The sequence below is a fragment of the Chanodichthys erythropterus genome, chromosome 11 (assembly GCF_024489055.1).
Source record: "Chanodichthys erythropterus isolate Z2021 chromosome 11, ASM2448905v1, whole genome shotgun sequence".
Classification (NCBI taxonomy): domain Eukaryota; kingdom Metazoa; phylum Chordata; class Actinopteri; order Cypriniformes; family Xenocyprididae; genus Chanodichthys; species Chanodichthys erythropterus.
In genome coordinates, this window is record NC_090231.1 from 10,113,050 (window position 1) to 10,134,250 (window position 21,201).

Below are 21,201 nucleotides of genomic sequence, written 5' to 3' on the forward strand. Positions count from 1 at the left end.
CAGGGAATTTACCTAATTTAATGCTTAAAATACCAACAGGTGTCCAATTTAAAGGTGCCCTAGAATTAAATAATGAATTTACCTTGGCAGAGTTGAATAACAAGAGTTCAGTACATGGAAAAGACATACACTAAGTTTCAAACTCCATTGTTTCCTCCTTCTTATATAAATGTCATTTGTTTAAAAGTCCTCCGAAGAACAGGCGAATCTCAACATAACACCGACTATTACATAACAGTCGGGGTGTACGCCCCCAATATTTGCATATGCCAGCTCATGTTCAAGGCATTAGACAAGGGCAGGACGTCTGGATGTGCACAGCTGAATCATCAGACTAGGTAAGCAAGCAAGAACAATAGCGAAAAATGGCAGATGGAGCAATAATAACTAACATGATCCATGATAACATGATCTTTTTAGTGATATTTGTAAATTGTCTTTCTAAATGTTTCGTTAGCATGTTGCTAATGTACTGTTAAATGTGTTTAAAGTTACCATCGTTTCTTACTGTATTCACGGAGACAAGAGAGCGTCGCTATTTTCATTTTTATACACTTGCAGTCTGTATAATTCATAAACACAACTTCATTCTTTATAAATCTCTCCAACAGTGTGTGATGTTAGCTTTAGCCACGGAGCACAGCCTCAAACTCATTCAGAATCGAATGTTAACATCCAAATAAATACCATACTTACGCAATTAGACATGCTGCATGGCGAACACTTTGTAAAGATCCATTTAGAGGGACTTATATTACATCTTTTAAAAAGACGTTCTAGGGCACCTTTAATGTGCGTTAGCTGTAATTTAACCATCGAATGTTTTCAGTTAAACACTAAAAAGATTCCGTTTAACATCTGTAGTGGCGTAGGCTGTAGGGCGCATGGCACGTGAATAGCTTTTGATGCAATCTGCTTTTTGCCAAACTCGTTCTTCTCCCTTTTATCATCACAAATCAGATTGGAAAGGCATTTATATTTAATAAAAATGAAGAAAATATTTGAAAAGTTGAAATGGTGCCTAACAAGTGTTTATAATAAAGTATTTATTGGGTTGGCAATACTGCCAACTGTCTGTTGCCCTATATAGTTGCCCTGTGTCTCATCAGGTTGCCCGTTGATGGCAACATTGCTCAAAAAGTTGCCACGTGTATCATCACCTTTACGGGTTTGGAACGACATGAGGGTGAGTAAGAAAATGTCATTTTTGGGTAAACTAACCCTTTAAATGGACTCCTATGGAATTTAAAATTAACAAACTTGGTCTTGCATCCCATTGTAACTTAATTTTGAGCTGAACATCTTTAGGGTTTCAAAGCAACTTGTCTCCTGCGTGACAAAACATTGCCAGACTTGTGATTTTCAAAATTGTGGTGGAAAAATGCATGTAATTCATTTGTTTACAAAGAATCCTTGGTTATTTTCCACATTTGTGCCTGTACAAACCCCCAAAATCCTCAAAGGCTTTTGCATTGAAATTGGCATTGATAGAACATGAGGAACAGGCTGATTTATGTATAAAAACCTCATTGTTGCTGCTCCCCCCCCCTCACGACTTTGTTAATCATCCCTCCCTCACATTCCCTTTCTTTTTTTGTTCTCCTGTTAAAGTGGAGATGGAAACATTGCGCATTTCCCTTGCATTTCTCTTTTTCTGCTGTTACGTTTATGTAGACCACATGGCACTCCAATCATCCCTCTCTTCCCACTCCTAATCGGTCAGTGGAACTTATTCTCAGGCACTGGAGTTTTGAGGTGAAAGATTTTGGACAGAGAGATGGAAATGTTTTACTGCATCAAAATGTTTATGTTGTAAGTTTGCTGGCAGTTTGAACTTGCAGTTGAGCATAATACTTACAGCCTTTTTTATTTCTTTCCCCCTAACAGCTTTAGTTCCGGATGTATTTTCATTTTGTTATTATATTTATTCTCTTCATAGCAGGCATATCAGTTTTAACCCATGCACCAAACCAAAGAGCTTAGAGATGAAACCCAACATTACAAACTTTGATTCAAAGCCAAAAAATAACAGAAAAAATCACAAAGGCTGTTCTTTTATTTTTAATTATTTTATGAGGAATTAACTACTTGTCCCATGAAACACTGCTAATGGCATAATCAAAATTAAACAAAATATATAAATATATAATATATAAATATATATATATATATATAGATATATAAATATATATATAAATATATAATATATAAATATATATATATATATATAGATATATAAATATATAATTACTTTAATTTAATTTATAGTCAAGTTATATTTTACAGTTATTTTTAAACAAGTATAGGGTTGAGTATCATATTTTATAGTAGACAAGTATAGGGTTGAGTATCTTATTTCACACAAAAACAAACCCAGCTGAACAAAGATTTGATTAAAATGAAGTGTTTTAAGGTATTCAGGTAAAGAAACTGTAATCAAATGTAAAATAACATTGCACTTTGTAAATAAATATAATATAGTTACAAATGTTATTCAGTCAAGAACTGAATTTTGTCTTTGATTGTTTGATTAACATTAGAGACGGCTGCAGCAATATTAGGCTGCTGTCACTTTAAGAGCTGCATGGATCCAATATGCTGTTATGCGTTTAGTGAACTGTTTGTTCACTAAAGAGACATAACCGTGTTTACAAGGATATTTTTACATTTTTGTGTGCATTTGTCTGTTCAAGTGCAAAAAGGGACAGGAGAGCACTCAGTTCAGTATCGCACACTATTCAGTATTCAGTATATCATTCAAAGCGGCTTGGATGATTTAAAATCACATTAAAATAACTTTCTGTGTGCGCACTTTGGATGTGTGTGTGCAAAAAACAGTGCGTGGGTCTTCTTCCACTTGAATGGTTTAAAGTCACATTAAAGGATTATTCCACTTTTACCCATAAGTAAAATGGGGAAGGCATAGGACATGCGGCGTAAGCTTTTTGAAGAATGCGGAAAGCGGAAGCACGTGCGAGACGATAATTTGTGTTTATAAAGCATATACAGTTGTATTTTTTTTATTTTTATTTTTTTTTTATCTAGCGATTGTTCGCTAGATAAGACCCTTATTCCTCGTCTGGTATTGTTTAAAGCCCTTTGAAGCTGCGCTGAAACTAATTTTGACCTTCAACCATTTGGGCTCCATTGAAGTCCACTATAAGGAGAATAATCCTGGAATGTTTTCATCAAAAACCTTCATTTATTTTCGACTGATGAAAGAAAGACATGAACATCTTGGATGACATGGGGGTGTGTAAATTATCAGGAAAATTTTATTTAAAAGTGGACTAATCCTTTAAAATGCACACAAAGGAATTGATAAGACGAATTGAAATTGTAATTTTGTAACAAGTATCCGATTCCAGATTTGGAATTGATTTTCAACTTCCAACCCTAGACAAGTATAAAATACAATAAATTGAAACGCTGTTGCAAAAAAGTAATGAGTTGTGTATAATTCTTCTAAAAATATTTAAAAAATGAAATTTAAATCACACATTTTTATCTACAGAAGCACATACTGTTAACGACCTTAAGGGTATCATGGTAGGTCTTATAAAGGCATTTTCTATGCATTTATTGTTAAAAAGCAGTTGCTTGAGACAATGAATGAGATTTTTATATCTAGAACTTGACTGTTGCGGCCTGATTGGAGCCATTTTTTCCACTTCTACTTCCATTTTTATCATCCCTATGTTTAAAGTGATCTCTTTGTTTAAAGTAGGATTACTTCCCCATTTCTGTTATTCAGTAACACCATACTTCTGTTTCTGGATAACTTCCCAAAGTTAAATCATATCAGGTTTGGATTGCTGTGTGGAACTCATCAGTCCTGAGAGGTAATGCTTCCTTTTCCCACTGTTATTGCAATTGGATTTAATAGAGTAAATATATTGTTTCTTCGATTTATTTGATAAAAGGCTGTTTGTTTTGAACGATGTGTTGATTGTGGTGAAGTCCACAGCTGGTTATGGGTGTGGGAAGGATCTGATATGTGACAGGAATGTGAGCTTGGCTCCCGTTGCCTTTGCCTTGGGCAGCAAGGCTTTGATGGTGGGAGAGATATTGGGGTCTTATTGCCTGAGCCCCTCCACCACAAACACTCACCAGTGTTTCCACATGGTCTCTTAACCGAGACGGGAGTGACAGGACTTCTAATCAGTGAGACATGTGTGTTCATTGTGTGTTTGTTCTCTGGGTGAATGGGTAAATAGGAAAGGCTGTAGTGAAGTATGGACCGGGCGATATGATGTTATAATGATATCTGCATAAAGAAAAATATTACTGGACACTCTGATTTTATTTTATTAGCTTATTTTTTTACCAACATTTTGGCAGCAAGCCTTTGTCTAATGAGTTTTGTGTAATTATATTTTTTGGATTTTGTTCAAGTAGAAATAATTAAATATGCTTTAAATGTAAATCTACACCCTAAATGGTGGTTTTTATATTCTTGGCAGTAATCATGTGAAAATGTAACAAAAAAATATTAGGGATGCACAATACATTGGTTATCAGACATTTGATGTGTACAGGTTGCCAGACAATATTTTAGCATTTTAAATAAAAATTCTGTCATTAATTACTCGACTGCATGTCCAAAAACTCCATGTTCCAAACCTTCATTCATCTTCGTAGCACAAATTAAGATATTTTTTGATGAAATCCGAGAGCTTTCTAAGAAAGTGGTGGTTTTGCGCACAAAAAGTATTTTGGTCGCTTCATAATATTAAGGTTGAACCACTGTAGTAACATGGGCTATTTTAACGATGTCTTTGCTACTTTTCTGGGCCTTTAAAGTGGTAATTGCATTGCTGTCTGTGGGGGAACAGTAAGCTCTCGGATTTCATAAAAAATATCTTAATTTGTGTTCCGAAGATGAATGAAAAGTTTGGAACAATATGAGGGTGAATAAATGATGACAAAATTGTCATTTTTGGTTGAATTAACCCTTTAAAGTTCGTCTAAACAAACAAAACAAAAGGGTTAGTTCATCCAAAAAGGAAAATTTTGTCATCATTTACTCAACCTCATGTTGTTCCAAACTTTTCATTCATCTTCGGAACAAAAATTAAGATATTTTTAATCAAATCTGAGCCAGTTCTGTACTCTCCATTGACAGCTACGCAATTACCACTTTGACGCTTCAAAAAGTTAATAAAGAGATCGTAAAACGAAATATGAACTAAGTGGTTTAGTCCAAATCTTCTATAGAAACACAATCGATTTCTATGAATTAAGGCTTTTATTCACTGAACAAATTGGCCTGTATGGAGATTATTTTGTCTTTCCTAATTTGGTATAATTACATACTTAGCGTTTAACATCAGTGCAGCCTGATGAAATGCAAGTTTTATGGTCCTTTCAGGATTTTCTGTGAAGACACATGGTAAATGATAGTCAGCGAGTCAGTTTTCAAAGTTCATCTGTGTTCTGCAGGGGACCTGACCACATCAAACACTCCACCAAAAGCTTGTCGGCCAACCTCGTATCCAACATTTGGGCTCAACCAGCCGTCAAAACCACTCCAAAGTCCTCTTTTCTCCCAGGGAGGTGAGTCTGGGGGAGGGTGATTTGTGTGCGTGGAGGAGGTTAGCTGAGGGGACAAGGTCACTTCACACACATTACGACCTCAAAAGACTCACTATGGCCCTATTCATAAACGGCAGGAAACTGAGAAATGACAGGTCCTAAATTGAGCCATCATGATGCTCCTCCTCTCACCATGCACCCTCTCCTGTCTGCTATGACAGTGATGGATCAATCCAAGTTAACTTTGGTCCAAAGGTTGTTGACTTTCTGACATCCACCATTGTCTTTTTCGGAAACGAGGCCTGCTATACGCTCAATATTTGCAATTGAGGCTATAATAGAGCAATCTCAGAGCAATGGGGTGACGTCAAGCATGTCAGACTTCCAGATTTGTGATACCTCCAATATTTGCGTACATGCACACTAGCATTGGTCCAATAACAACCTAACTCGCCAAAGTAATTTATTGCCAAGTGTACTGGGAAGTGGTTTGATGTTCCTTTAATTTGCCTCGCGTTGAACTTTGTTAAAACAAAGACAATATCTGCCCGTCAGGAGGCTTCTTCTTGGCTGCACTTCAAAAATGGCTTCTCACCTCTCAACGAGTGAGACCTTATTATGAGAGCACAGACACTGCTGTTTCTGGACTTGCATCAAAAGGTGGAGGTTTTCCCAGTGCACGTTTAAAGCATGATTGATCACTTTGGGATGTTTGTGGAAATGGCCACCAGCGGTGATGTATGTTGTCCTGATCATATTAAGAATGGATTTTTAAGTGAGTCGAATAAGCTGTACTGAGTTAAGAATGTGATCAAGTAACTGAACAATAAAGACAGGTTGTTGATCTGGGTGTCATGTATGTGATTAGTGGTGTGTTAATACTGACTCTGGGTGAGTGTTGGGTTTCCAGTATGAATGCCAATTAATGTGGTCTAATTCAGTTTTGATATATGTGGTCATGTGCCTGGTAATATCATCTCAGAGCTGTCTGTGTTCAATTAGTAAGTTTCAGCTTTTTTTTGTTTGCATAGTTTTGTTTGACGTTTTGGAATCACTTAACTGTAGTGATGATTTGTAGGGAATTTTAAAACTGTTACAGTTGTAAAGGTATAATTCACCCAAAAATGAAAATAATTTTATAATTTACTTCTCTAATATAGTGTTATTATAGCATTATTTATATTGTCATTTTTCTTGGTTTTTGTTTTTGTTTTTTCTTCTTTTTCTTTTATTTTTTTATTTCAGTTTTAGTAATTTTAGTCCTTTTTTTCCAGTTATAGTTGCCAACGGAATATTTATATTTTTTGCTTAACTTTTTTTTAAACTTTTTTTTATTTTTATCTAAAATTTGTTTTATTTTATTCCAACTTTATTTTTTAGTACCTATTTATTTATATATATATATATATATATATTTTTTTATAGTTTTATCTAAAGTTAACAGTAACAACACTGTTTTACATACAGATATCGTGAATGGGGACTGAGTTGGTGAGGTTCAAAAATATATTTAAAAAAAAACATAAATTGTGTGCTGTATGTGACCCTGGACCACAAAACCAGTCATAAGTCACACAGATTTATTATTTGTACCAGTAGCCAACAATACATTGTATGGGTCAAAATTATCAATTTTTCTTTTATGCCAAAAATCATTAGGGTATTAAATAAAGATCATGTTCCATGAAGATATTTTGTAAATTGCCTACCATAAATATATCAAATTTACATCAAATTTACATTTTGATTTTTTTTTTTTTTTTGCACCCTCAGATTCCAGATATTTAAATAGTCGTATCTCAGCCAAATATTGTCTTATCCTAACAAAGCATTCATCAATGGAAAGCTTATTTATTCAGATGATGTATAAATCTCAATTTCAAAAAATTGATTATGACTGGTTTTGTGGTCCAGGGTCACATATTCCAAGTCGTCTGAAGCCATATGATTGTTCTGAATGTAAATGATCAATGTTCAATTTTCAGTATTATTATATCTAATATTTGCCTTCATGTACATTTGAAATATGATGTTTCCAGACACGCTGAGCCAGGTTCGATGTCAATGATGCCAAGCAGCATTGGTTATTGTTCTCTCATAACTGTTTGCAAACATGCCATATATGAATGTAAATTAACACAACTGAAACTTGAGAGGTTGAAACAACATAAGGATAACTAAATGAAACACTGATTGTAGTTATTTACATGTTAGGTGTGTAATTTGTTTTTAATTAGGACATTTTTAAACCATGACTGTTGTAATCGTAATTGTGCAGCTAGGTTAATGAGCTGATCTTTACAGTGATGTTCTTTGAATGTTTAACATGTAGTTAATGTGTTTTGACTTTCAAATGAGGTGTTTTTGTGCTGTTTTAATGGTTTGAGAAGGAAGTCCATGCAAACAGCATTTGGCGGTTAAGACTGTGAAGGCAAACAAATTGAGGAATGTGATAAACCAATTCTCCACAGAAAGGCATTTCTTCCTCATGAGTCTCCTTGAAACAAAACATGCACTGTAAATCTTGTGTGTGTGTGATGGACTAAATGATTCTTGATGTATTTCTCTCTACTATTATTTATTTGCACTTCTTCTTAATTGTTATTTGTTGGCCACTACATTTCTTTGGTGTGTATTTGTTCACCAAAAAGCCTTTCTTGTGAATATAGGTCATTGGCTGTTGATTCAGTTGCAATGGTGACCCATGGCTGTGTGTCACACCTTTAAAAGTCCCGGAGCACAATGGAACTTTAGACTCAGTCGGGCCGCGGCCATAGCTCAGCACACTGAGGTAGCGCTCTCTCATTTTCCCCCAGCCTGAGCCTTGAATGAAGCCTTTGTCACCCTCTCACTCACGCTGTCTCACCCACCTTTTCTCTCTCAGCCTCTCTCTCTCTTTCTCCCTCCACCCCCACTCCTCTGTCTGCCCTCATAAATGAAGGAGCTAAAAGCCAGCAACGATATTCTCACCCACTCTGACCTTGAATGCATCCAAGTATGTCACTTTTCCAGGTTCGCCTGCATTCCAAGTTCTTAACTCTTACTTAGAGCAAAATCTCCCTTCCTGCGGTCCGGATCCTTCACTCCCATCTCCTCCCCATTTATGAGATCAGACCAGCTCAAGGACAGAGGTGTCCCAGCCTGCACTGGTGACCTCAGATACTGAAGAAAACGTTCTGATAAGCCCTTTGTTCTTAGTGGGGGAACTTTGTTTCTGCTTTGCTGTAGTGCTGAGGTGTTTTCCTAGCTTCAGATAAACCAAGTTTGTGTGTGGGGAGAGATAAAGGAAACTTCAGTAGGGATAATGCATATGTCAGTCAGCCAGTCAGTCAGTTGGGTTGTGTTGTTGTGTGGAGACTCAAATCCTTGTCCAACAGTAGACAAAGGCAGTGCTGCAGAGGAGGGGGTTACTCAGGGTTGCAACCTCATTCTTCTCTCTTTTATGAGCAGCAGAAGACTGTGATGCAAGCCTGTGTGCTTGAATGCATTCACTGACCACCAGCTTACAGAGTTTTGAATACAACCGCTCATCAGTCTCTGTTGTGTGGCTCAAATGCCTCCAATAATGAGAAGATTTTGCCAAAGAAATCACAGATGATGTTCAGCAAAATTACCTAGAAAGTTCCCTTGGCATATACAGGTGCATCTCAATAAATTAGAATGTCGTGGAAACGTTCATTTATTTCAGTAATTCAACTCAAATTGTGGAACTCGTGTATTAAATAAATTCAATGCACACAGACTGAAGTACTTTAAGTTCTTTATTTTAAACAGAAATGTCAGGCTTCTGAAAAATATGTTCATTTCTGTGCACTCAATACTTGGTTGGGCCTCCTTTTGCATGAATTACTGCATCAGTGCAGCGTGGCATGGAGGCAATCAGCCTGTGGCACTGCTCAGGTGTCATGGAAGCCCAGGTTGCTTTGATAGCAGCCTTCAGGTCATCTGCATTGTTGGGTCTGGTGCCTGTCATCTTCCTCTCGACAATATCCCATAGATTCTCTCAGGCGAGTTTGCTGGCCAATCAAGCACAGTAACATCATGGTCATTGAACCAGCTTTTGGTACCTTTGACAGGTGCCAAATCCTGCTGGAAAATGAAATCAGAATCTCCATAAAGCTTGTCAGCAGAAGGAAGCATGAAGTGCTCTAAAATTTCCTGGTAGATGGCTGCGTTGACTGTGGACTTCAGAAAACACAGTGGACCAACACCAGCAGATGACATGGCAGCCCAAATCATCACTGACTGTGGAAACTTCACACTGGACTTCAAGCAACATGGTTTCTGTGCCTCTCCATTCTTCCTCTCCACTCTGGGACCTTGATTTCTAAAAGAAATGCAAAATTTACTTTCATCTGAAAGGAGGACTTTGGACCACTGAGCAACAGTCCAGTTCTTCTTCTCCTTAGCCCAGTTAAGACGCTTCTGACGTTGTCTTTGGTTCAGAATTGGCTTGGTACGTGGAATGTGACAGTTCAGTTTCCAGAAGACATCTGTGTGTGGTGGCTCTTGATGCACTGACTCCAGCTTCAGTCCACTCCTTTTGAAGCTCTCCTAAGTTCTTAAATTGGTTTCACCTGAAAATCTTCTCAAGCTTTCAGTCATTCCTTTCACTTGTGCACCTTTTCCTACCACACTTTTTCCTTCCAGTCAACTTTCCATGAATATGCTTTGGCACAGCACTCTGCGAACAGCCAGCTCTTTCAGCAATGACCCTCTGTCGCTTACCCTCATTGTAGAGGGTCTTGATGATCGTCTTCTGGACAACTGTCAAGTCAGCAGATTTCCCCATGACTGCTGTTGGGATTACTGACCTAAACCCAGTATTTATACCCTGAGAATGGTAATTTTAATAGAACTTGAAATTAAATATTCTAATAAATTGATATACTGTTTTTTTTATTTTTGATGAGCAGCAAACTGTAATCATCAAAATGAAAACAAAAAAGTCTAGACATTTTTTACTTTGTCTAATAAATCTAGAATATATTTAAGTTTTACTTTTTGAATTAAATTACAGAAAAAAAACCTTTTTCACGATATTCTAATTTATTGAGATGATGAAATTACATGCAAATACATTTTAAGTTAATAATAGTAGCCAGTGAGACATACATACAATTATTTTAATTATTTTTCACAATAATTATTCAAAATTCACAAAAGATATCTGACAAAATAAAATACTTCCAGTCTATTGACAAGGGAGAATTTCTGTTAATTTGCCTACTGTGCTTTATTATCTCAAAATGGCAAAAATTTCAGCTCTATTATTGGCCTGGCTGACATTGTCGAAGACTATAGATATAGAAAGACGGTTCACTCCTATTAGTTATGAATGGGAAAAACTGCAATATGGTGGAATACGTCCCGCCTTCTAAGTAAACGAGCCAATCGCTGATAAAGTCATTGCGTCACGTCAGCTGCTGTTAGAAACTCCGGTTCCCATAGAAACCTGAGGCTCGAGCTTAGGACTGCACATGCACAGCTTTTGAGATTTCAGGATTCCCCCATTCAGATAGATAGGACTTGATCTTGGATGCCTGAAATAGCTGCCCAGAGACGTTGCAAATATGGCCGCCAAATGAACAGACTTTCCTTGAAAGGGACTTTCAGTAGTTTTTACCACATTACCACTTACCACATATGCACCGTAATTATTTTTTAATAATTGTAAGCAAACGAACAAACAAACAAAAAAGCATAAAGTTATGCATAAAGTTTTTTTTCTTTAAGCATAGAGTAAAAAAAATTAAAAAAAAGTTTCCAGTGACCAACCTGTTAGTTGGTTAACTGCAAGCGATTTTACCATATACTGTATTTTATGGTAACATACAGTAATTTAGTTTTAACTATATAATAGTTATTCAATGAGATTTTTATTTAACAAATAAATAATGTATACTGTAATTTATTTTTGCTAAAATTGTATGCATCACTTTTAATGTATGGGGATTTTTTACGTTATGAAATACACTTTTTAGATTTTTTTTTTTTTTTTTTTTAATTAAGCTTTTATTAATATTCTGACTTATTTGTAAAGCACTTCAAAATACAATCATATATTAAAGGTCTTGTGAAGACATAAGGAATCACACCAAGGCGAAAGAGTTTTAAGTTTCCTGGAATGAGATGGGGAAGTTTCCTGAAGAGGATTTGGGTTGGAATGGCAGCTGTTAGGCCTCGTCTTGTGGAGGCCAATGGCGGATTCTGGGCACTATGGGGTTTCCAGAGTGACCCACTGACTCTGCTTTTGATTGCTGTGGAATGAAAGCAAAGCCTGGGATAGCTGACTGTGTGTGTGTATATATACTGTATGTGCGTCAGGGCATGTTTGTATTTTTTGAATGGATGTTCTGAATTGCATTCCCCCTAGATTTTGGCATTTGGTATTAATTTTCACATTGAATATGTATAAACACTTGCAGGGGAACAAATTGCTATGCAGTGAGCCAGTTGGGAACATTATTATGTTTCATCCAAGGAAATACACCTAATGATAAATACATGGCATGGTTTTAGTTTAGGTCTTAAGTTTCACTCCATGCTATAATAGCTCAGGAAAAGTGTTTATTCCAGTTTTGATTTTATTGGAAAGTGCACTGACTAATTCTTAACTTATGTACACATACTTACTTAAGTCTAAAATTCAATTTTAAATGTCTAGACTAGGCCAAATGGAACTTGTAAGTAAAACGTTAGTAGGAATATAGTCCTTGCTCTGTCCTCCTCAATTGCTGTTTTTTTTTTTCTTTTGGTGCGTATGCATTCCCACACATACATGTGACTTATTTTCAACTCTTTCTTCACTCCAGCTGCTGTGATGTGTGTTGTTTTTTCCGTCAGGATAACTGTAGAGCAAAAGAGAGCCAAAACCCATATTCACCACACTTCCTAGATCTGCCTTGGATGTCTTCGTCTCACACACTTCCTCATTTTCCCACACCTTTCTTTCTGTTTTTCCATGGTCTCATTTCAAGTGTGCCCATACAGCGCATCCTTTCCCAGAGGGATCAGAGACACTTTGTATGTGATGTTTTGTCACAGGATATATAGTCATATAGACACAGGTCACCCTTATACTCTGGGCTGTTTCTGTGCTACCTCTGGCTGCTCTCTGTTCATGGTTTTCTGACTGGGGAAACCATTACAGGCATTGATAAAGCAGCACTTGTTTTAGAGTAGTGTTCTTGGACAGCCCTCCTCCATTAAAGGTCCCACTGGAAAAAGTTATGAATTACGGCTGAAAAATGACTGTGTCCAAACATATATTGTAGGTCTTGTGAAAAATGTTATGACAGGTTTCCTTACAAATGAGTTTATTCAGAGGCTCAACCCTCCCAGATTAGTGTCAATCAACATGAAATACCGTAATGTTCCGAATAGAAGATGACCCTCCCCCTTCAAGATTTACCTTTTGGAAAAAGGCTTTTTGAAGACCATATGTCTTTTATAAAGAAAATGCTTTATTTGAAAATAACTTTCATACAGCATATTTTTTAATTTTTGTATTGTACGTATTGTAAATGCTGGTACAATGTACCAACAATCACATTCCGAAATAAATACTTTATGGCATACCATAAAAAATAACCTGTAGTTCTCATTTCCAGTAGATTTCAAAGACTTTTTTATGTACAGTGACAGATGTTGGCATGTCAAAAAACACAGGTGTTTGATCTGCATTACCTATCTGATCCAAGGGCTATGAATGTTTTTTCCTTAGCAGTTTCTCCTTGAAATTGGAGGGCAAGTTCTGGGCAAGACTTGTTCTGTGGCGTAATGCTAATCCAAATAAGAAATGAGGGGCTCACTGGTGGGTAAGTTCAGCTCTTTGGCGATATCCAATGCCTTCAGCTGATGATGGCTCTGGTTATGGGTTGCTTTTAGGACCGCGGTAAACTTTTCTTTGACTGTTAGCGTTAAGACCGTCTTTTTGGGATCACCATCTTCTAACATTATACACTGACTGACATCGTATTTCTTGGCTGCTTAATGAGTTGTTTGATGACTTTGGTGCATTTATCAGTCCTGGGGGGAACACTCATTTTACATGTATTTGGCCCTTCCTGTTGTTGCTGGGTGTATCAGTGACTAGGGCTGTGCAATTAATCGCAATCGCAAAACAATCGCGATTTGAGCACATGCCGTTTCTAAATCGCATATTACTGCAATTTTATTTATTAATTTATTTATGTTTGAATTCAGAATATTTTGGAGTATTTTGGATTCAGCAGAGAGGATGATCAAGATTATTGCAATGAAACAAGGCAATATAACAAACCTGTTCCAGCACTTAAAACAGCGCCATAAAAAAACTGTATGATCAATGCATGTCGACAAAGTCCATCGAAACTAGCAATAGCACACCTCAAAGCCAGCCTGAACCAACTGAACAAGTATCTGTTGTTCAAGCATTTGCAAGCATCACGCCTTACCGTAAAGACGACTTCCAAAGACTAATACAAACGCGACAAAAGATGCCATCGCTGTTTTATCAAGCTGTTAAAAGGTTAGTTCACCCAAAAATGAAAATTCTGTCATTTATTACGTTTCACACCCGTAAGACCTTCGTTCATCTTCGAAGCGCAAATTAAGATGTTTTTGTTAAAATCCGATGGCTCTGTGAGGCCTTCATGGGGAGCAATGACATTTCCTCTCTCAAGATCCATAAAGGTACTAAAAACATATTTAAATCAGTTCATGTGAGTACAGTGGTTCAATATTAATATTATAAAGCGTCGAGAATATTTTTGGTGCGCCAAAAAAACTAAATAACGACTTTATATAGTGATGGCCGATTTCAAAACACTGCTTCAGGAAGCATCGGAGCATAAATGAATCGGCGTACATTTAGAATGTAGCATATTTGAAAAAGCAAAAACAATAGCCAAAATTGCAAATAAAATCGCAATTGCAATATTCATTAAAAAAATTGTAATATGATTATTTTGTCCATATTGCACAGCCCTGATATTAACATGTAAGAGTGTAGAGACCCTGAATATAAGACGACTCCATTTCAGATTTATTTCTAAGAAAAAAACAACAACATTGTCTTATATTCAGAACAGTACAGTACTTATTATACTTGTATGGAACATCATGTCATAAAATACAGCTTGATATGTCCGTTCCGCACTCTTTTATCTCTTACAGTTTCACGCTCTCTGTCTGCATTTCACTTTGCATTCAGCGTCCAAGCATATTTTATAAAACAGGCAACTTTGTTCCTTCTGTTCCCCATGTTTCTTTGCCTGTTGTAGGATAGGCAATGCTTGGTAAGACCCTTTTGGTTTCTAGGCAGCTCAGACGGATCGTCCTTCTGGCCAGCTGTGGCATAATGGCGGGCAGTGAGCCAGACTGGCAAAGAGCGACGCCCTGTTATTTATAGAGCGATAGAGGGGGTGACCTCATGCCGCTAGGGCTGATGCTGGGACTGGGAGACAGGGAGCCTATTCTTCACTGCCGCAGAGGCCTGCGGTCCATACAGACCCTCTACTCACTGCAGATTGGTTTTCATGCTCCTACTCTGATTAACGCGATGAATGCGAGAACTGAGCTGATCCTTGATGTGTTGACGCAGGTAAACTTTTTGCATTGTTTAACAATTTAACCAAAAGCAATGAGTCCATCTTGTGAGTGAGAATTTTCTTTGTGTTGAATTTTTGCATGCATTATGCAACTATATTAAACAGTGAAATGGCCAGCAGTGGACTTCTGATAGTGGGAAAATATATTTCATTTGATATTCTATTCAACTAAATGCACTACATTTGCAAAGGGAAAAACTAATTAAATTCACCTGTTTAAATTCATCTATGTTCTATATGCATCTTAATGATTTTTTTTTTTAACCATTCATCCTGGATGTTTCTTTATTCTGTCTGGTGTCGTATGCCGGACTTCTCCAATCATTTAGTCTGTTTAAACCCTGCCCATTTCTTACAATCCATTGTAAGCTTGCATTCAGATCTGCCTCTATCTAGTCAAAACCAACACTCGGGTGTACGTCATAATACAGAAGAAATGATATGTTGCTACTTCTGTTACATTGCGACTTAAACTGCACAATTTATTTTTACTTGTTGTTGGACATGCAATTGGATATGCCTGGTGGATGGCAGAATGAGCAAAAAAAATAAATAAATAAGGGCCAATGACATATAAGGATTTTTGACAGGCCAATTTTAAAATACAAAAAAATAATAATATCTATTGCAATTGTTCAAACATTAAGAATGTTTTGTACACATAAATTCATATTAACATTTTAAATTAAGTGATTTTTTTTTTTTTATCTAGATGAATTGGCCATAGCCTTAAAAAATGTCATTTGGTGCAACCGTGATATATCTTAAAGTTAATTAATTTCCTTAACATGCTTAACATTTTTCAGTATTAACATTAACAAGTTCTCAGTAATTAAAGTGTTTTTGAAACAAAGTATGACCTTATATTTTTGCTCTATAACTTTAAAGTTGTCTTCTTAAATGTAGTTTAACACTTATTTTTCCTGTAAATCGCATAAAACTGATACAAATGTTTTAAAAATACCATTCACTTAAGCATGCTGTATCAGTGATTCATATTTCAACCACAGAAATTAGATATTTTATTTTTAATTTAACAGTTATCGTTATTATTGGTCGCACCACATGATCTGTGGTCGCTCCGAATGACACTAAGACCTTAAATGTAATTAAAAATCTATTTAAAGAGATCAATAAACAATCAGTTTTATACAAAAAAGATTTAAACCAAATTTTATTAAAATTTCACAGAATTTTCATGAACACAAAGTTTATAAACATATTAAAAAATCACATTGCAAACATAAGTACACCATTTAATTTAAGATTACTTTCATTTAAGATGAAATTAATTAATACTTTAATTCATCAAGGACATATTAGGCTTAAATTGATCAAAAGTGACAGTAAAGACATTTATAATTCAACAAAAGATTCTATTTCAAATAAATGCTGTTGTTTTGAACTTTCTATTCAACAAGGAATCCTGACAAATAAAATATATCTCAGTGTCCACAAAAATATGAACATTGATAATATTTAGAAATGTTTCTTGAGCAGCATATCATCATATTAGAATGATTTCTGAAGGACACTGAAGACTGGAGTAATGATGCTGAAAGTTCAGCTTTGATCGCAGGAATAAATTTCAGTTTACTATTTATTCACATAGAAAACAGATATTTTAAATTTTGATAACATTTCACTCTTCTTCAAGCAAGGTGTAACTTCTTGCTGCAGGGTCAGAATTAACATGCCCGCGGTTTTATGGCCAGCGGTAAAATAGATTGAAAGAGTTATAAATGAATAAACAATAAATGACTAATAAATGCATAATTACCAAACTGAAATTACATGCTCTAAACATTTTTTTTAAATGTATTTTTCTCATATTGTACAATACAAACATAAACTGTCTGAAATATTTTTACAAAATGGCCCAGATTGCATAAAAATCTATTCCAAATTATACTAAAATAAAGTACTTTATGTATATAAATCATCAATTGCATATAAAAGCACAAAAACTGCCAATTTAAGACATAAATCTATCATGGAAAACACTCTGCAGTGGTCGCACCACATGATATTTTCAAATTCAGTCAAAATTTACAGGCACAGAATTGGCCACCTAAACAAAACAAGCTAGCTTCCCACAAAAGGTCACTATGAAATTTGTAATAAAAGTATATATTTGCAGAAATAAGTCAATATTCTTTGTTTTGAGGTCATACCACGTGATATCCAAATGTGGAAACTACATACCAGCCATTAAAAAGGTTTTTTTTTTTTTTTTTTCAAAATTTAAGACTGAGTTACAAACCTGCTCGCCGCTTCCATGGGTCCTTCGCAAATTGGTATATAATGCAACTGCCTGTCTTTGAATGGATTTCAACACGAAGGTCCCAAACTATTTTTTTTTTGATGGTCGCACCACATGATATTTCATAAAATGGACATCATCGGACAAAGTTTGTTTGTATATTATGATGGAAATATAAATAATGCTTTGCAATTTTGTTCAAGATTACAAAACACGTTGGAAATCATGTCAGTTAGTGCACCACATGATATTTTGACACTTTTAAATAACAGAAAATTACAAATAACTAATGTTTTTTGAAAAGTTAAAGCGAGTACATGCACGGGAGAGATACTATATGGTATCTTTTTATGCATTTAAACCAAATTTTAACTGAAAAAATACAACCGGACAGAAAATATAGGCGTCACGTCATTGATCCATATAGAGAGAGAGAGATGTGTGGGTGACATTTTGACTTGGGCCAGTAAGTAACCACCACAAATGTAATGGACTAAAACTACTCAGAACACCTTAGCAAGTAATTAGCAGTGACTTGGCAACTACGAATAACACCTTAGCAGAGTTTTGTCAAATTTTGCACTCACTCAGGACTAGAGACATCATACCATCATTTTTTTGAGTGTTAAACTATTTAAAACTGGATTGTATACAGTGTGTAGTTCTGGGTCAGCCCAAATGTCCTTTGTGCTGAATTTAGCAAACATATTGTTGTGGGAGAGGTGAAGTCTAACTTGCTTCATCACTGTCCGACACAAACAGACACCCCTCCCTCCTGCGGTCTCTGAGTCTGGGAGTGTAAATGCATTTTTCGGTACACTGACAGCATAACTAGGAATCGCCTCTCAAAGCCGTTATTGTATTAAAACTATTCCCATCCTGGGACTTATAATTTTCGAGTCCTTCTCTTGTAATTTAAGGCGTTTCTCGCCTCCTCTAGCTAAAACTCAGACTGTATTTTATCTTGAAAAGGAGTGAGTGGAAAGGAGTCACAGTGGTGCCGTTTGTTTGCTGTAGCCTCTGGCCTCACTACTCATGTTGGGTGTTTTTATAAACACAAAAGGCAGAAAGTTCCCCCTAACATTCACCTCCTCAGCCATATTTTCCACCAGGTCCCATTTGAAGAATGGGTACGGAAATTCTTATTCTTCGCATGGCATGTAAGGAGTGGTCACTCCTGAGGGAGATTAAAGGAATGGGGAGACCGAAAAGGATTTGTCACGTAGGACTGTTCAACCCTCCATAAAGGTCCCATTGTGAACTTTATTTCACGATCACCAGGGAGCAAGTCAGTGCTCATGCCCAAACCAAACAAGCAATCGTGCACTCGCACAAACACACACACACACACACACACACACACACACATACAGGTCTGATGGAACATAGGTGTGGTTGCAGTTATTTTTATCAAGCCTCCAAGGAGAACATGAGCTCAAGGGAAAGGAAAGAACGAGTGGGAGAATGAGACTACTGGGTGGGCATACAGGAAAGGAGAGGGAGAGGGCAAAGGATGGAGGTTCAGTGAGGTCCATGTGGTGTGTGTGCACCAGCTGACACCAACAGTTTGACAAAAGTTCTTCACTCTGGGTTCTCTAAATAATGCAGCCAGATCTGAGAGTGAACACGCACGGTTAAAGTGCCATTACATCATGGCCCCGGGCACCCGTTGAACAGATTAAGTGGAGGACAGCGGGTGAATTCTCTTTTATCTTCTTCCCTCTCATTTTATTTTGGTTTCCCGGTCTTCCTCGCAGGGAGTTGTGGAAGTTCTGAGCACTTTGGCAGCTTATGAGGTAAGAAGGTGCGTGTGAGTTTTTTATTTTGCCAAGGGGGCACTCGTGTATGCCTGCCAACTATGTGAATTTGTTCTTTTTGTGCAATAGTGTTACATATCCTGCCATAAAACATACCTGCTATGAGGGTTACCGGGCTTTTTCCAGTGGAGTATGTGAAGCAGATTGGATTTTAGGGTGGAAAAAGGCTGTGTTTGTTTTGAGTTTAATGAACTAATGGAAGGTCAGGCTACATCACTTCTCTCCTGCACCTGGAGAACATACTGAACACCGATTTCATTTAAACTCGCACAGAAGGTTTATTGGATTTGCTGGACATATTCAGGTCTGAGATGTTACACTCATCCAGTCAGTTGAAAAAGAGTTATTCAACAAGTGTCATCTGTGTTGCAACAAATGCATGCAACCTCTCAGAACTGAGATGAAGCCCCTGCAGTCCAGGCTGAAGGGCTTTGCGGATGTTGATTATGATATCCGTGGAAACAGCCTGTTTGGAGCAGATGGGAAGGAGGAACGGAGTGAGAAAGAGCAATGTCCTCAGAGAGGCTGTAATTGTGACCATACATCCGAATAATGTTTCCATTACATGCGACCAGCTATTTTGCATTTTAAACCAGCCAAATACATGAGAAAGACTGCAGGCCTCCATTCACTGAAGATCTAGACAGTCCATACAATCAGCATTTCAGAGTGATGTTATGTCTTTTCTCCTCAGGATGTCAAGAACAACCCAAGAATATCTTATAGTGGATCCAAAGTTTGTTAAGGCCGTGATGCCCAAAGCCGTCATTAAAGATCTAGCGGCAACAAAACCCGAATGTGTTGTTGCCTCACGTCGGCTGCGTCTGGGCCAAAAAGCTGCGCTTGAACACACTGCAAAGACTACAGTTGACTGCTATCTAGCATGTGTGTTCTGCACCTGAAGTAACTGTCTGTATTCATATTCATAATTTAAAAAGGGACACCGAAATTAGGACTGCAGATTTACAAACCGTAAACAAAGCTTGCTTACCATTTTGAATATCAGTCATGCTGTTCACTTTCTTCATTCCATTCGGCTCATGTTATGAAAATATTTTGTTCGCTAAGCTGAACAGCCAGTCAGAGTTATCACTTTAAAGGTGCCCTAGAACGTTCTTTCACAAGATGTAATATAAGTCTAAGGTGTCCCCTGAATGTGTCTGTGAAGTTTCAGCTCAAAAATAGATTTTTAAAAAAAAAAAATTTTTTTAACTGCCTATTTTGGGGCATCATTAACTATGCACCGATTCAGGCTGCGGCCCCTTTAAATCTCGCGCTCTCTGCCCCCCAAACTCTCGACTATAATACAGTGCATTTACAAAGTTCACACAGCTAATATAACCTTCAAATGGATCTTTACAAGATGTTCGTCATGCATGCATGCTTCGGATCATGTGAGTATAGTATTTATTTGGATGTTTACATTTGATTCTGAATGAGTTTGAGGCTGTGCTCCGTGGCTAACCGGCTAATGCTACACTATTGGAGAGATGTTGTGAAGAACTAAATGAAGTTGTGTTTATGAATTATACAGACTGCAAGTGTTTAAAAATGAAAATAGTGACGGCTCTTGTCTCCGTGAATACAGTAAGAAACGATGGTAACTTTAACCACATTTAACAGTACATTTGCAACATGCTAACGAAACATTTAGAAAGACAGTTTACAAATATCACTAAAAATATCATATTATCATGGATCATGTCAGTTATTATTGCTTCAGCTGTGCACCGATTCAGATGTTAATACTGGCTTGTGTAATGCCTTGAACATGGGCTGGCATATGCAAATATTTGGGGCGTACATATTAATGATCCCAATTGTTGCGTAACAGTCGGTGTTATGTTGAGATTCGCCTGTTCTTCGGAGGTCTTTTAAACATGAGATTTATACAAGAAGGAGGAAACAATGGAGTTTGAAACTCACTGTATGTCATTTCCATGTACTGAACTCTTGTTATTCAACTATGCCAAGGTAAATTCAATATTCCATT

The 21,201-nt window shown here is 36.7% G+C and overlaps 1 protein-coding gene across 2 annotated transcripts in view; it reads left to right on the forward strand.

Moving 5' to 3' along the window:
• Positions 1-21,201, forward strand: part of shroom4 (shroom family member 4) — a 71,527-nt gene that overhangs the window by 4,276 nt on the left and 46,050 nt on the right. Inside the window, exon 1 of one of the 2 annotated variants that reach the window (XM_067401534.1) lies at positions 15,028-15,121. The exons of the other annotated variant lie outside the window; for it this stretch is intronic. Within the exon in view, the coding sequence (XP_067257635.1) occupies positions 15,080-15,121 (42 nt within the window). The 5' untranslated portion in view covers positions 15,028-15,079. Of the gene's footprint in view, positions 1-15,027; positions 15,122-21,201 lie in introns of those variants that run through there. 2 annotated transcript variants of the gene reach the window in all.